The sequence below is a fragment of the Salvelinus sp. IW2-2015 genome, unplaced genomic scaffold, assembly GCF_002910315.2.
Source record: "Salvelinus sp. IW2-2015 unplaced genomic scaffold, ASM291031v2 Un_scaffold925, whole genome shotgun sequence".
Taxonomy (NCBI): Eukaryota; Metazoa; Chordata; class Actinopteri; order Salmoniformes; family Salmonidae; genus Salvelinus; species Salvelinus sp. IW2-2015.
Window position 1 is genome coordinate 13,668 of NW_019942650.1, and position 18,327 is coordinate 31,994.

Below are 18,327 nucleotides of genomic sequence, written 5' to 3' on the forward strand. Positions count from 1 at the left end.
ATTTAATTATGTGCTACAGAGGTCAGGGGAGCATGTGGGCTTGTAACACACAGAATGGCACATAAACACTGTGATATATAAAAGAAACGGGGGCGGTAGGCCTATAGAGGTATACAGTGTTTGATAAAGAGGAGACCTTGAAGGGACAATGATGGCTGAACTTAAACTTGAATCATGGCAAGGCGACTGGAAACATGACCGAATACAAACAGTGTAGTTATTCCCTCCGGAAGGCAATCAAACAAGCTAAGCGTCAGTATAGAGACAAAGTAGAGTCGCAATTCACCGGCTCAAGCACGAGACGTATGTGGCAGGGCCTACAGACAATCACGGATTACAACAAGAAAACCAGCCCCGTCGCGGACATCGACATCTTGCTCCCAGACAAATTAAACAACTTCTTTGCACGCTCATAGGACAATACAATGCCACCGACACGGCACGCTACCAAAGCCTGTGGGCTCTCCTTCTCTGTGGCTGACGTGAGTAAAACATTTAAACGTGTTAAATGTTTCACCACCTGGTACAGCAACTGCACCACCCTCAACCGCAAGGCTCTCCAGAGGGTAGTGCAGTCTGCACAACGCACCACCTGGGGCAAACTACCTTCCCTCCAGGACACCTACAGCACCCGATGTCACAGGAAGGCCAAAAAGATCATCAAGGACAATAACCACCCGAGCCACTGCCTGTTCACCCCGCTATCATCCAGAAGGCGAGGTCAGTACAGGTGCATCAAAGCTGGGACCGAGAGACTGAAAAACAGCTTCTATCTCAAGGCCATCAGACTGTTAAACAGCCATCACTAACATACTGTAGAGAGGCTTCTGCCAACATACAGACTCAAATCACTGGCCACTTTAATACATTTAATAAAGGTATCACTAGTCACTTTAAATAATGCCACTTTAATAATGTTTACATATCCTACATTGCTCATCTCATATGTCTATACTGTATTTTATACCATTTATTGCATCTTGCCTGTGCCGCATGGCCATTGCACGTCCATATATTTATATGTACATATTCTTATTCCATCCCCTTACATTGTGTGTATAAGGAAGTCGTTGTGAATTTGTTGGATTTTACTGCTCTGTCGGAACTAGAAGCACAAGCATTTCGCTACACTCGCATTAACATCTGCTAACCATGTGTATGTGACCAATACAATTTGATTTGAACATGAATCAGTCTCAGTCCTAGTGATCAGGGGAAGGAGGGGAGGTAAGGAGCTTCTTTAGTGTCACACAAGTGCTATCTGACACGCATTATTATTAGCCGTCTGAGGAGACTGCCATGACAACCGAGTGACCTGATGGCAAAGGTGAAGGATTTGAGGGGGATACTCCCTTACAGAAAAAACACATGATCTGACATGTGAAAAATCCCACAATTTCACATGTGAAATCATGTGTTTTTGGAGCATTTCACGTGATCACGTTTGTGTAGTTTGATGTTATGACATGTTGCTTTACATATTATCACATTAACTTCACATAAGATCACGTGAAGTTCATGTGGTTTATCCGTAAAGGCTGTTTGTACGAGGGGCGGCTGGCAGTTTTCAGAGTAGGACAATTTTCTTTTCACTCACAGAGAAGATGCTATTTCCTACAGTACTTATTATTAGCCATCTCTTTGAGCTTAGATAGACTCAAAGGGAAAGTTTTCCAAACCCTTTTATGTTGGATAAAGCTCTTCAACTCCATATCAGATTTTTTCCCCTTCAGCTTTAACTTCAATTATAACTGGATTATTATAATTTGTAATGATATTAAATGTACCCCTTCCTTCTAAGGTAATTATAGCTGTTGATAATTTGCCCAAAATGATATTATGTAGTGTAAATCAAATGACATGCTGCAAAGCAACTTTAATAACAGCAGACAAAAAAATTATCCTTCATTTAAAATGATCCAAATGCATCCATTATAGAGTGTGTTTAGACACGTGATGTTGTCAGTTGTCATAGACCCCGGGCCCTGATCATAGCCTCACCATTCTGCTTCATCAGAACAGTTGTTCAACCTTCCTATGATTACACTAACCCGGTAGCCATGCTCTGTGGAAGCACATTAAATGATAACCTTCTCCATCTGAGAAAAAAAGTCCTCCATCCATTACACATAGTCAAAAAGGTGTTGTTTTTCTCATGCCACAGTAATGGGAGCAACAATTCAACTTAAAAACATAATCACAAAACTTGTTGAACAGATTAGCAAAACCCATTAATACAATGATTAACAGAGAGGAAAGAGGACATGGAACACAGACATCATTCTACTGTTCCCATCGCCGATTCATTCAATTCCTTAATGAACGGACGTGACGAGGTGTAACTTCTGCACCTGTCTCTTATACACATCTAGATGTGTATAAGAGACAGAACTAGGACTGTAAAAACTACAGGAGGGTGGAGGCAAGAATAGCTCCAATTGCTTAAATATACACACACACACTGCTGGCGGGGAGATTACTCATGGGTGGTCAGTTCCCATGGTCATCCATCTGCTGCTTCTGTATTAGATAGTGTAACATCCAGCCTGACTGCATTGGGGAAATATTAGGGCAAAGGTCAAATTCACACAGGATCCATACTACTCCTCCATGTTGCATTTATTATACCAGGCCAGGGGTGTCCTATGTGGGAAATAATTTAATAAATACGGCACCGATTGCTGGTCTTGACATTACTCTATTTGCTGGGGCTTGACACACATCTACAGTTGAAGTCTGAAGTTTACATACACTAAATACATTTAAATACGCTAAATACATTTTACATACGCTAAATACATTTAAATTCAGTTTTTCACAATTCCTGACATTTAATCCAAGTACAAATTCCCTGTTTTAGGTCAGTTAGGATCACCACTTTATTTTAAGAATGTGAAATGTCAGAATAATAGTAGAGAGAATGATTTATTTCAGCTTTTATTTCTTTCATCACATTCCCAGTGGGTCAGAAGTTTACATACACTCAATTAGTATTTGGTAGCATTGCCTATAAATTGTTTAACTTGGGTCAAACGTTTTGGGTAGCCTTCCACAAGCTTCCCACAATAAATTGGGTAAATTTTGGCCCATTCCTCCTGACAGAGCTGGTGTAACTGAGTCAGGTTTGTAAGCCTCCTTGCTCGCACATGCTTTTTCAGTTCTGCCCACAAATTGTCTATAGGATTGAGGTCAGGGCTTTGTGTTGGCCACTCCAATACCTTCACTTTGTTGTCCTGAAGCCATTTTGCCACAACTTTGGAAGTATGCTTAGGGTCATTGTACAGTTGGAAGACCCATTTGCTGCCAAGCTTTAACTTCCTGACTGATGTCTTGAGATGTTGCTTCAATATATCCACATAATTTTCCTACCTCATGATGCTATCTATTTTGTGAAGTGCACCAGTCCCTCCTGCAGCAAAGCACCCCCACAACATGATCTGTCACACCCGTGCTTCACGGTTGGGATGGTGTTCTTCGGCTTGCAAGCCCCCCCCCCCCCCCTTTCCTCCAAACATAACGGTGGTCAGTATAGCCAAACAGTTCTATTTTTGTTTCATTAGACCAGAGGGAATTTCTCCAAAATGTACGATCTTTGTCCCCATGTGCAAACCGTAGTCTGGCTTTTTTATGGCAGTTTTGGAATAGTGGCTTCTTCCTTGCTGAGTGGCCGTTCAGGTTTTGTCGATATAGGACTCGTTTTACTATGGATATAGATACTTTTGTACCTGTTTCCTCCAGCATATTCACAAGGTCCTTTGCTGTTGTTCTGGGATTGATTTGCACTTTTCGCACCAAAGTACGTTTATCTCTAGGAGCCAGAACGCGTCTCCATCCTGAGCTGTATGATGGCTGCGTGGTCCCATAGTGTTTATACTTGTGTACTATTGTTTGTACAGATGAACATGGTACCTTCAGGCGTTTGGAAATTACTCCCAAGGATGAACCAGACATGTGGAGGTCTACAATTTTTTCGCTGAAATCTTGGCTGATTTCTTTTGATTTTCCCATGATGTCAAGCAAAGAGGCACTGAGTTTGAAGGTAGGCCTTGAAATACATCCACAGGTACACCTCCAATTGATTCAAATGATGTCAATTAGCCTATCAGAAGCTTCTAAAGCCATGACATAATTTTCTGGAATTTTCCAAGCTGTTTAAAGGCACAGTCAACTTAGTGTATGTAAACTTCTGACCCACTGGAATTGTGATACAGTTAATTATAAGTGAAATAATCTGTCTGTAAACAATTGTTGGAAAAATGACTTGTGTCATGCACAAAGTAGATGTTCTAACCGACTTGCCAAAACTATAGTTTGTTTACAGGAAATGTGTGGAGTGGTTGAAAAACGAGTTTTAATGCCTCCAACCTAAGTGTATGTAAACTTCCGACTTCAACTGTATATAAAGTAGAGAGAAAAACACTTAAGAACATAACATTAGAAGATTTTATATACTGAATAATAAGGAAGCAAGTACTGGGACTGCAGTCAGAGGCCTTAGTCGGCAGACGGAGTCAAAAGTCGAGACCAAAGTGGAACCCAGTTATAGAATGCAGTGTTTTTCTGTCCCTTCAGTGTTGACGCACAGAGACACAGGTCCTGGGAACCAGCGTGACACACTGACGTGCCAACCGTTTGACCATTAACGGTCAAAACAGGAACAAGTCTCGACAAAGCTGATAGGAATGCTCCTGACCAATGGGCCGGCTACATATAAGGGCATATATCAGTGTTTTTCTTCTCATGCCACAGTAATGGGCGCAACGATCAACCTAAAAACATAATCACATAACTTGTTGAACAGCCTGGCAGACCCATGAATATAATGATTAACAGAGAGGAAGGAGGACATAGAACACACATCATTCTACTGTTCCCATCACCGGTTCATTAAATACCTAAATGAAAGTACAGGTAACTGCCAAAATAAAGGAAACACCAACATAAAGTGTCTTAATAGGATGTTGGGCCACCACAAGCCAGAACAGCATCGATGCACCTTTGCATAGATTCTACAAGTTTCTGGAACTCTATTGGAGGGATGCGACACCCCTCCTCCACAAGAAATTCCATCCTTTGGTGTTTTGTTAATGGTGGTGGAAAATGCTGTGGATGGGGGCATTGCCATCCTATGGGGTCATAGCCATGGTAGGCAAAATAATGGCCAGCCCAATTTTTTTTTACATGACCCTAAGCTTGATGGAATGTTAAACGTTTAATTAACTCAGGAACCACACCTGTGTGAAAGCACCTGCTTTCAATTTATCTTTGTTTCCATTATTTTGGCAGCTACCTGTATGCAACTTCTAACCTGGAGAAGTGAAACTAAACAGATGAAAAACAAAGTGTCCCAGCTTTGGTACATACTGCACTGCAGGGCCTTGGCCCATAAAGGAGAGGAGAGCTCCAGAGTAGGATACACAAGAGACACCTGAGCCCAGAGTCTAGACACACACATGAGGCAGCCACTGAGTCCTGCACACGTCCCTCTTCATTTAAAATACATGAGAACCAGAGTAGACAGACTAGAGGCTGATATAGGATCTTACCTTTTGGAAAAAGGAAGATTCCCCTATAGACCAATCCAGCACTCAGCCAGTGTTTACACTTGTTGCCTCGACTTAGAAGTCCTCTGCAATACAAAACTGACAAACAAGAGTAGTCTTGCTGCTACGTTGATGGTCAAGTTACATAACACTGTTGGTATTATGCAACATCAGTACCACTACAGATCTTTGAGGATCAAAGATCACAGAACAAAAAGACAGAAAGAAAGGGACTAAAATGGCTGACATTTGGTATAACTTACCAGATCAAAAACCAGGAATAAATATTGGTAGTTGAACCTATACAGGTTATTCACATTGAGAGCATATATCACTTCAATGTGTCTTCTAGACCCTATTTCTAAACCAGTCTGGTGCATGGAATACCAATAACTATGCCAGAGGGGAGATCTGACAGTGAGACAGCTAGGCAAACCGGACACATTTCATAATAAGATTCTACCAAAAACATGAGACAACTAACAGTCAGTGTGTGCTTCAGCCTTTATTCAGAGTATTTACAGAAACGAGGAGAAAAAGAAGGGGGGGGTTGGAGGAGTGGAGAGGTGAGGGTCGTGTTAAGGTCATCCGGCCTGCTTCTTCAGCGTGTGTCCGTAGAGCGTGTCTCCCACCAGCTCTCTCACGGCCTCCCTGTCCTCGGCGTCTGTCAGAGACACAAATGGTGGCTATGACCCTTGACCAGACAATGATCATATGACCTGTCTGTCCTCTGGCGGCATGGGCGCCTTCTGATTGAAAGGTTGCAGGTTCGAGTCCCTCTGAGGGAGCTGGGACTGCTCTGTATTAAACTGTCTTTAGTGGGGTTGAGTCAGAGTGGGTTTTGAAATGCAGACGAGAGCACTGCTTTATATGAATAATAAATTACAGTGGAGCCAGTGGAGGGGCTCCCTGCTGCTCTGAGGAGCTATTCTACCAGCATTCACTTAAACTGGGGAGTTTAGAATGCATGACAATGGTTGCTTAGGGAAGGTAATGCAGAAAAAGTGTGACATCATCATGCAGAAGCAGGATTCCATGCATTACGGATGGGCCATTAATTTAGCTGGTCCCTTACCGAAAATGCATTAGGGCAGGATGTTAAATCAAGAGATGCAGACAGGTGATATGTAGTAGCTACATGTCCTCGCTTTCTTGTTGAGGGTCCAACTTTATAAGTTTTGTTCAAACCCATATTTACATAGTAATGACATACTGCAGACAGGTACACAGGTTCACTTAACATAAACGTTTTAGTTTGCCACAGTAAAACACCTGAGAGTGGTGGTACAAAGTAAACTGTACCATCTGCATGGCAACGCCGCTGAGAAGACATTCAGATTATTAATTTACTGCTGAAATAAACACAAGCGGAGAGAGATAAAAGTCCCCATAGGTATAACAAATATGCCTCTCTCCTCACGGCGTCTTGCTTTTACCTGTACAGCAACAGCCATAATTATCCTGCATTGTCACATTGTGAAGCCAGAGAAAAGAAGCTTCTAGTTAAACATAAAACACACAGTAGATACATTTACTTTACTCTCTTCCTTGTTTTAAAGCAATGACTCATATATAATATCTCAGTTCTGTCGACAGAGTCAGAGAAGGGGGATGTGTTTGGTTGTTATTTGTGATGGGTGAGTGAAGATGTCTACCATTGTGTGTGGAACTCAGACTTGGTGACAGGTGACAGCTACACACACACAGGCAGCGCTATCTATCAGCAATAAGCTGATGTCACACTGCTAGCTGGGTTTAGCCCCTCCCTCTCTCTCTCTGTCCCTACCCCCTCTCTCTCTGTCCCTACCCTCTCTCTCTCAATTCAATTCAATTCAATTCAAGGGGCTTTATTGGCATGGGAAACATGTGTTAACATTGCCAAAGCAAGTGAGGTAATAATAATATACAAAAGTGAAATAAACAATAAAAATTAACAGTAAACATTACACATACAGAAGTTTCAAAACAATAAAGACATTACAAATGTCATATTATATATATACAGTGTTGTAACAATGTACAAATTGTTAAAGTACACAAGGGAAAATAAATAACCATAAATATGGGTTGTATTTACAATGGTGTTTGTTCTTCACTGGTTGCCCTTTTCTTGTGGCAACAGGTCACAAATCTTGCTGCTGTGATGGCACACTGGAATTTCACCCAGTAGATTCTCTCTGTCCCTACCCCCCTTCTCCCTGTCCCTACCCCCTCTCTCCCTGTCCCTACCCCCCTCTCTCCCTGTCCCTACCCCCCTCTCTCCCTGTCCCTACCCCCCTCTCTCCCTGTCCCTACCCCCCTCTCTCTGTCCCTACACCCTCCTCAGCCCTCAGTCTCCATGACTACTATGTGTCTCATGATGAGTTAGGTAACAGTTCTCTGAAATCGCAGGAAGGAGCACCAACACGCCCAGGGGTTCAATTATTAACACGCTGCAGGAACAGGAAGCTACTAGGCTTAGCTGCTGTTAGGAAATCTGTCGTCAGCACATTTTTTTATTTTTATGAATAAGGCCTACATGAAATGGCTATCTGCAGACTATATAATCAAAAACAACAATAAAAACATTGAAAAAAAGAAGTGGAATGGTATCAAATACATCAAACTCATCAAGCACATGGTTACAGGTGTTTGGTACCATTCCATTTGCTCCGTTCCAGCCATTATTATGAGCCGTTCTGCCCTCAGCAGCCTCCACTGGGTCAGGTAGCTGGACCATCTGTCACTCTGAGAGCACAGACAGACAGGGCCATGCAGAGCAGCAGAGTATAGTACAAACGAACAGTCACACAGTACGTGCATATGCAACACAAACATAAACAGACAGGAAGCTAGCTACTGTATTATGTAGTGCAGTCTATGTCATTCATTAATGGGGCAGACCAGGGACAGATGGAGATAGTGCTCATGTAGCAGAAAGATAAGCCTGAATAGAGCTTGGCAGCTTGTCGTCCTAAAAAACTGAAATGACATACCTCTGGTTCGTTTCTATGGGGAAAATGAATGGGAAAGAATGGGGTTTTGGGATAAACGCCGAAAATAAGGTCTGAGGTTAACACAGGCTTAGGAGATCTTATAGGTTTTGTTCGATGAGATAATATCAGGGCGTTAACGTGACCTTTATGAATTATGAAGCCTTTTATGTGCTTTGTGATTTTTTGGGTGACATAAATGCTTCAGAATTCACAAAAAATGATGTTAGCGGATAAAGATTATCTCATAGAACAAGATCCCCTAAGCCTGTGTTTACCACCAACCTTATTTTCGGCGCGTTTATCCAAAGACTCCATTAATTTACCCATAGGCTTTGCCCATGAACCATGGTAGCATGGTGCCTACAAAAAGACACCATTATGTTTGTGTGTGTGTGAGTGTGATGTGTTTGTGAATCTGGGCAGTGTTTGACAGTGTTGCTAGCCTGCTGAGAGAGAATTCCCCTGGGATAGAGAGAGCGAAGAAGAYAGGCAGAGAGAGCGAGATGAAGAGAGAGCGGTCCCCTCTGCTCCATAGGAGTGAATGCGTGGATTCCAGCATCTGCCTCTATAAATACTCCAGTCACGCATCAGAACAACAGTCTGCTGGCGGAGACAGGTTTTACATACATGTAGACGAGTTGAGGACACACACATTTAATCTGTTTCCCTTACTCTCAGTTAGAGGACATGAATACAGAACAGTAGATGCACTGTTTATGTGTCAGGTAGCATTAGCTGAGTTAATGGGGAACTAAACAAAATGGTGGACAGGGAAACCCAGGAGCTTTCTACCTGGTGCTGTGGTCTAATTAAATTACATGCAAGATGTATTTCAAACTACATAGTCCACCTGTCGGCTCTCTCTAGTAATGAGCCTGGAGATGAGGTTAGACCTAACAAATTTATTTTCTAGATATGATTTGAATGAGAGTAGCTTTTAGGTTTATATTGTTGTTTAACTCCAACTCACCCACTCCCAGTTGCTCCAGCCGGGCCTTGAACTCTGGCCTCTCCTCCAGGACCCTAAGGAGATGGGTGGGCTCCATGCGCTCCAGCTCCACCCTCCAGTACACATAGATCTTGTGGTTGAAGCTGACGTACACCAGACAGGGGCTGTTCTTGCCATCCTTACAGTTGTACTGACCTGTTAAACACCAACATGTAAGGCTGGTTGGACAACCACAGGGAAGAACATATTCCACGACAAGAGGCCTGAGTTTTCCCTAATCACATGTTTTTCATGTTGAATATCAGGAAAAACTCCAGGCCCTAGTCATTACAGTAAGCTTGTTTATGTGAGCCTGAAATCCAACACTGCCATCTAATGGTGACATCAGCTGGAAACATACTGAATTAATACTGTCTATATCAGGTATTCACAAATTTGGGTACCCAATGCCGTCGGGGGTACGCCAAATTAAAATGTGATTCACATTTAAAAATAATAATAATTGTATTTAAAAATCTAAAAAAACTCTTCACATTTTCAAACAGTCCATTATATTTTCCAACGGGGCTATACATTTGGGGGAGTTCTTTTTCTCGCCTGAGTAGCCTCGTTTCACTACCAAAAATACAATTAAACCATCTAGTGTTCAGCGAAATAACAACACAATGTCAAATACAGGTAGCCTGGTCAAATAATTAACATCCAATCACATTAACCGTTACTCTCTTGCGGGAATTCCACTAACTGTCTGTAGGTACCTGGGAAAGCACCGAACAACAGACAGGGACGTTGGACCATCGAAGAGGCGCAAATATGATGAGAACTACATGGATTTGGGGCTCACTTATATTGGGAGTAGTGCCTTTCCTCAGTCACAGTGTGTTATATGTGCAAAAGTACTATCTCACAACTCAATGAAACCTTCACTCTTGCGCAGACATTTAGAAACAAAACATGCCAATTTTTTAAATAAGCCACAGGAGTTTTTTGAGCGAGAATTTAGACAAATTTCAAGTAGTAAGACTTGCATAAAAGCAACAGATACCATTAATTAGAAGGGGCTAGAAGCGTCTTATATAGTGAGCTACCGAGTGGCTAGGACAGGCAAGCCCCATACTATTGTGGAGGACTTAATTCTTCCTGCTGCCGAGGGTTTGGCTGGAACAATGCTGGGGAAAAGGCAAAAAAACTATACAGACAATGCCTTCATCAAACAACACTGTTTCACAACGCATCTGTGACATGGCAGGAGATATTTTGAAACAATTACTGCTTCGCATACAAGCCTGTGAATTGTTACAGCTGGATGAGTCAACAGACGTGGCGGGCCTGGCACAGCTCCTGATATATGTCCGTTACATTTATTGGGGGTCAATTAAGGAAGACATACTCTTCTGCAAACCACTGGAAACCAGGACAACAAGACAGGATATTTTTTAATTACTGGACAGCTTTGTGACATCAAATGGACTTCGTTGGTCAATATGTGTTGGTATCTATACTGATGTCGCAAAAGCCATGACAGGGAATTTTTTTTTAATTTTTTTATTTTACCTTTATTTAACCAGGCAAGTCAGTTAAGAACAAATTCTTATTTTCAATGACGGCCTAGGAACAGTGGGTTAACTGCCTGTTCAGGGGCAGAACGACAGATTTGTACCTTGTCAGCTCGGGGATTTGAACTTGCAACCTTTCGGTTACTAGTCCAACGCTCTAACCACTAGGCTACCCTGCCGAATCATAGTGGAGTGGTAGCAGTTGCCCCCGACGCCACTTGGGTATAATGCAGCATCCACCAAGAGGCTCTTGCTGCCAAAGGAATGCCTAACAGTTTGAAAGACGTTTTGGACACTACACTGAAAATGGTTAACTTTGTTAAAGCAAGGCCCCTGAACTCTCGTGTATTTTCTGCACTATGCAATGATATGGGCAGCGACCATGTAGCGCTTTTACAACATACAGAAGAAGTGCGCTGGTTATCAAGGGGCAAAATATTGACACGTTTTTTAAAATTGAGAGACGAGCTTAAAGTTCTCTTTACTGACCATCATTTTCACTTGTATTACCGCTTGCATGATTACGAGTTTCTCACACGACTGGCTTATCTGGGTGATGTTTTTTCTCACCTGAATGATCTGAATCTTGGATTACAGGGACTCTCCGCAACTATATTCAATGTGCGGGATAAAATTGAGGCAATGATTAAGAAGTTGGAGCTCTTCTCTGTCTGCATTAACAAGGACAACACACAGGTCTTTCCATCATTGTATGATTTTTTGTGTGCAAATGAACCCAAGCTTACGGACAACGTCAAATGTGATATAGCAAAGTACCGGAGTGAGTTGGGTGCGCAATTTCGCAGGTACTTTCCCGAAACGGATGACACAAACAACTGGATTCATTATCCCTTTCATGCCCTGCCTCCAGTCCACTTACCGATATCTGAACAAGAGAGCCACATCGAAATAGCAACAAGCGGTTCTGTGAAAATTGAATTTAAATCAGAAGGCACTGCCAGATTTCTGGATTGGGCTGTGCTCAGAGTATCCTGCCTTGGCAAATCGCGCTGTTAAGACACTGATGCCCTTTGCAACCATCTTTTCAAGCACACCCTTCTCATGAACCTGTGGTGAGTTATTCACAATTTTCGATGAACAAATAAAGTTGTATATGTAAGATGGTTAAATAAAGAGCAAAATTATTGATTATTATTAAATTATTATTTGTGCCCTGGTCCTATAAGAGCTCTTTGTCACTTCCCACAAGCTGGGTTGTGACAAAAACTCACACTCATTCTTATGTTTAATAAATGCATCGTATAGTGTGTGCGTGGCAGGCTTACAATGATGGCAAAAAAACAACATTTGAGAGTGCGCTGACCCTGGTGCTAGACAAGGTACGCAGCTGGAGGTTGAATGTTTGAAGGGGTACGGGACTATAAAATGTTTGGGAACCACTGGTCTATATCATTTGCTTAGTCATCACGTAAATCAGGTATACATAGGTGAGGGATATGACTAGAGTTTCACCTGCACAGAAAGCATTGACGTTCTCGTCAAATTGGAACCGCACCACCATGCGGTTGTGGTCGATGATGTAGGTCTGACCATCCCAGGCACACGCCACCACCTCCTCTCTGCCGTCGCCCTGGAGACAAGAGGCACAGTCACAATGGCAAAAACCGCACAGGCACAAACAGTCAATAAAAAAAACGTAATTGTTTTTATAAACTCACTGTGACGTCCAGCTTCTGCAGAGAAAAGAGCTGGTGATCCACCTGCACTGACCATTTCAACTGCTCTGAACTGTCCATCAGTTTCAGTGTGCCTGGAACACAAAAACACACAATCACATTATTCACATACTAAAATGACCAACATTTTATGCTTAATATTGTTAATGGTATCAAGAGTATTGTTTATACTGCATATAAGACGACAGTCTGAGAAAAAAATACAGAGAACTTAAACAACTCAAGACCTGCAGATCACTGGTTCTCACGAGGTTAAGGAAATCATTAAATGGAATGATTTATTTCTGTGGTACAGCAGCACTCTGAGTGCTGGACACCAATTTTGCCCTATTTCCTTGCTTCGGGCTCAGGGATGGAGACATTTAGATGACTATGTTGAAGGTAACTTTTATTCAACAACATTTCTGTCCCTCAATCTCTCCTGAAAACACCAACAAGCTTTGAATCGAAATCCAAATACTTGGAAAAATCATCTTCATAAACTGCAACATTATCTTCCTGCGTCACCTTTACTGTTTAATAAAATGGCTGTAATATGATCTGGCTACATTTCACTATTCCCTCAGCAGAATTGCTCAAACGTTGATCCTAATTAGGGTACACAGGCATGTCAAGCCCTCTCTTGGTGCATCATTATTAGCCTATCTGTGACTGGCCCAGACTCTCTAGTAAGATAATCCTATTGGTTCCCCTTTTCTTTAAATATTGATAGTCTCTCCAGGAGCTCACAGAGCCCTCAGCCTGCTCAACCACAACCAGTCTCTTCTGGTAACATTCACCCACAACACCTCCCTCCCTTCTACATGCCTTTCCTAGTTCTGAGTGACCTTGTTAGACATTGTAATTGGTGAGAGAGTAAGAAAGGTCTTCCTTTTCCCCTTAAGGGGGCAGCGGAGCAGGCTAGGCAGCTCTGTGAGCTGGCAGATATACTGCCTGTCAGAGATGTTCAGCAGGTTTCTATAAGGAGGATTAATATACAGGGTCATGTCTGTTGAGATAAACAGGTCAGTCAGGTATCTTCACAACCACAAGTCATATAAACCTTGGATCTGATTTTTTGTTGTTGCTGAGCCCACTGCAGTTATGATTTAGCTCATTATTTTAGAAGATAATTGACTGCCGTAATGTTAACACGTCCTGTCTGAACACATCCTCATTAGGATTCTGTTATGAGACGGACTGCGGACAAAAGTTCAGAGTGGTCAGTGGTGCGATTAGCGAATTGCGCAGCGTTGCTCTTCTGAACAACTTAATTAAGACACTTACCATCTAGAGTACAGAGGGCAAACAGGCCGCATTTAGAGGAGTCGCCTTTGGAGCCTCTGCTTATGCTCCCGATGAGATGAGTGGAGACGTTCTTGTTGTGGATCCGACCAGTGGTCAGATGCAGAATTACGTCTCTGGAGGGACCCTCGCTGTGACAGACACATTACAAACACAGGACGATACCAACATGAACTGGCACAGCTTATCTATAATTAGACAGCCAAAGCACTTGTCTACTACTGTGTACTGTATGTATCAATACTGCATATGTATTAGGTGCTCTGCATGTCCAGTGGTATGTACCTGCCAGGAGTGGGTGGGGCCTCCTCCCCAGGCCCCACCTCAGAGGAGCCCTGTTGTGTCCATGTGCACAGCAGGATGGCAAAGCCACAACCAGGCTGGGACACCATCAGTTCAGGAAGACCCTCTAGGTCTGGGTTTACTGACAGGCTGTCCACCTGTCACAGGAGGAAATAATGGATTAGAAAAAGTAGAGTGTACACTTTACAGGATGTGAAGTCATCCAGTGTTATGTGGGGTTTATATGTCGGGCCAGAGTTCAACTCGGGATAACCGGTCATACAAAAGTAGCTCAGCTTTTAGCCAGGTTAATTTCTATGGCAACGAATCCTTCAGAACGAACCAGCTCCTGGGCAGGCTAACTCTACTTACCCTGAATGAAATGACTGAGCCGCGAGTTGAGGATCAATTAACTCAGATTCACTCCCTCTTGCAAAGACTTCCATCATCCCCTCCATTTGAGGAAGACGACTGATTCAATATTTTATTAATCAAATGTTTTTTGTGTGTTAAATTACTAATGTTAAGATTTATCACATTACACATTTAGTAATGATAGAATGCATTTTAAACTTCACGCAATGTAACACTTTTGTATGACTTAATAAATAACAAATATCAATAGGAGTGGGAAGGTGCTTGTGCATTGATAAGCACACCAAAGACCTTAACGATAAGTTTGAAAATAAAGACGGCACTTTTAATAGCCTATTTCACACCATAGCCTGCTGAACTTGCGAGATAATTTTTCTCTCAGAACAAATAAAAATGTGGCACTGATTAATCCATAGATTAAGGTTTCAGCATTGTCTCAATGAAGAGTTCGACTAGCCATGTGCGACATGCGCAGTTACTAACCTGTTAGAGATAGCGGCAGGCGGACGAGCAATATCCACCGTCGTAGAACGGACCAAGCCTGAGCTGGAACGTAAAGCTAGCTGAAGCTGGTAAGCTTTAGAAAACCCTGAGTAGATTGCTTCGTAGGATAGGACTTTTCAGTCTTTGATTGACATAATCCATGTTTGTGTATAGACCTACCAGAAGCCACTTCTTCAGCAGGACCAGCTGTCCAGAGCTCAGGTCTGAAGAATCGGTGGGCTCCTCCCGCGGAACGCTCTCACCACACGGTCTGTGTATCCCACTACAAGCTCACTGCGCCCATCCCCATCTGCAAAGCGTGTACACACACATACACAGTTGAGAATAAAGCAGTCGAAAAACAGAAGCGGTCAATTGCATTGAGGGTGCCTACGTCTAGGATGAAATGGGTGCAGAACAGAGAGGTTACCTATGTCACTAATAAGGATGACTTTGGTGTTGGCAGGAATGTGCTGAGAGAAGCAGGGTTTCTGGTCGTCAGAGAACAGCGCCTCTTGCTGGCTGGATAAATCTGACTTGGCTCCTGCCACTGCAGACAGGTCAAACAGGTGAAACCATCCCTCTGCACCCACAGCAACTACAAAGTTCTGATGGATAAATTAAGGCAGTGAATAGTTAGGTGATAGCACACACTGGATGCAAGGGGAAAATGACACACAAATATTCCTCATCTGACTGGAGGACTATGCACAGTTTCTGCACACCCACCCTTCCTTTGTTGCATATGTCTCCAACACCAACACAGGTGAGCTAAAAAATAAACCAAAAAGATAACTCATTAAATATTTGTCTAAAACTGCTAAAATAACAATATAAATCAGATGTACAGACAACGGTGTTCAAATTTCCTCTTTTATGCCACTACAGTTGTACTTAAATGTGCTGACATTTGAACTCAGAGAAGTGATCAAATGCCCTCTAAGCAGCCGCTTACCATGCCCACACATGTTCTAGTGATCCAAGGCTTGGAGTCATCCTTCTTGTACACATGCAGCTTTCCACTGGTGTCACCCACAATAAGTTCATTCAGCTGTTAAAAAAGAATAACAGTTCATGTCAAAGTTCTGGGGTCAAGGCCCTGGGTACAGTCACAGCCAGGACATTTTGTTTCCATAGATATAAGACATGTTGTCATAAATATGTTGGAAGGTCAAGGAACGTGATAGGAGTACTGTTATGGCATCTACTATTTCACTCTTGACCCTCTTATCGTGACTGGAGGGAATGAGTCAGAGACCCTCTAAAGCAGGAGTTGCTATTTACAGTACAGGGACTAGAAAGGCGGAGTTGCTATTTACAGTACAGGGACTAGAAAGGCGGAGTTGCTATTTACAGTACAGGGACTAGAAAGGCACACCTGGACAACGAATGGGCAAGTGGAGAGTGGGCAGAGCWGTTTATGACTTCTGAAAAATTATTTATCTGTTGCCACGTAGGTGGGGAAATAACTGACAAAAAAACGAGTTGAACATGTCATTGGTAGGTCTACAATATGTATAACTGGCCCTAGGAGGTGGATACACTAACGCCGTAGGGATTGAGACTACACAAATTTTTTCAAGAATTGCCCATGTCTGAAAACATGGACACAAGGAAAGATCGCTGAATAGTTGTCTAGCTGCTGATACTTTACCGAGTCATTYTCCGCATCCCCAAGACAAATTGCATGAGGGAAAAGGGTTCCGGGGAAATCAAAACTAACACGCTGAACATAGCTCAAGGACCGCATATCACAAGATAACAGTTTGACAGCTGAGCTGGACACTGACAGCTGCAATTTGCACCATCCAAATGCAAATTAGAGAAACATCAAGTAGTTAGCTGTGTTAAAGCGTATATTTAAGCGTTGCTTCTGCTTTTAAACTTGGCGTGATAACTATTATCAACCATAACCACTAAAAATAACAGAAAGCTGTACTGAAGTTATACGCTCTTCCTTAAACAAAGCGCACGTCATAAAAACAGTACGGAAACATACTCCAGACAAGCTTCATGCGTTTTGTAATTTGCGATTCGTATGGTCACGCGACGATATTTATTGTAATCCTACAGATATCGTTAGTTATTGATAAATAAAGACAAATTAAACAGCCAACGAAAATATATTATATTGTAACATAATCCCTGCATTTGTGTTTATGCACAAATACTGAATCCCACCTAGCTGATTATTCAATTGTTCATAATATAGCCTAGTAATTCCAGAATATTCTATGAGTGTAAATGATAAATTATAATGTCAGTAAGCTAAAAGAATAACGTGGTAGACTGCTGTGGGCATTAAATCAAAAAGGTTTAAAAACTCAGTACAACTGCCATCAAGTTTACAGGGACTTGAAAGGCATTTGGGTGATGCACTGTCAATCCTCTAGAGGGTGCTGCAGTACAAGACAAAATATTTTCCAACTATTTCACCTCATGCATACTGTTTAGGGACCCAAGGCCCTTCTGACCAATATGACCCTTTGAGTGAGGAACCCAAGCCACCGTTGGTTTGCCTATATATCAGGCCTACATGTTTGAAAGGCCTACATTTGTTGGTATATTCTCAGAAGTGCGGAATAATTTCAGTGCACATGGATATTACAGGGATGTGGATATTTACTGCAGCAGAGCCACTGTTTTCAGTGGTCTCCAGTGGTGTAAAGTACTTAAGTAAGTAGTTTTTTTGGGTATCTGTACTTTATTTTACTATTTATATGTTTGACCACTTGTACTTTTATTTCACAACATTCCTTAAGAAAATAGTGTACGTTTTACTCCATACATCTTCCTTGACACCCAAAAGTACTCGTTACATTTTGAGTATTTAGCAGGACAGGAAAATAGTCAAATTCACACACTTATCAACTGAACATCCCTGTTCATCGTGGGGATGAACAGTGAGTCCGCCTCTGATCTGGCGGACTCACTAAACACACATGTTTTGTTTGTAAATTATGTCTGAAGGTTGGAGTGTGCCTGTGGCGTTCCATAAATAAATAAAAACAAGAAAATGGTGCCATCTGGCTTGCTTAATATAATGAATTTGAAATTATTTTTACTTTTACTTTTGATACCTAAGTATATTTTAAACCAAATACTTTTACTCAAGTAGAATTTTACTGGGTGACTTTTACTTAAGTCATATTCTATTAAGGTATCTTTGCTTTTTCTCAAGTA

At 42.1% G+C, this 18,327-nt stretch overlaps 1 protein-coding gene across 1 annotated transcript; it reads right to left on the reverse strand.

The window, feature by feature from the left end:
- Positions 1-6,029: 6,029 nt before the first annotated feature.
- LOC112069189 (KICSTOR complex protein ITFG2-like) lies at positions 6,030-17,129 on the reverse strand. The gene is given in 12 exon segments (XM_024136485.1): positions 6,030-6,207; positions 9,489-9,662; positions 12,497-12,614; positions 12,703-12,794; positions 13,987-14,135; positions 14,290-14,449; positions 15,321-15,392; positions 15,395-15,454; positions 15,575-15,752; positions 15,874-15,915; positions 16,100-16,195; positions 16,799-17,129. Coding segments are annotated over 12 exon segments (1,317 nt in total). The 5' UTR covers positions 16,895-17,129; the 3' UTR covers positions 6,030-6,127.
- Positions 17,130-18,327: the final 1,198 nt, after the last annotated feature.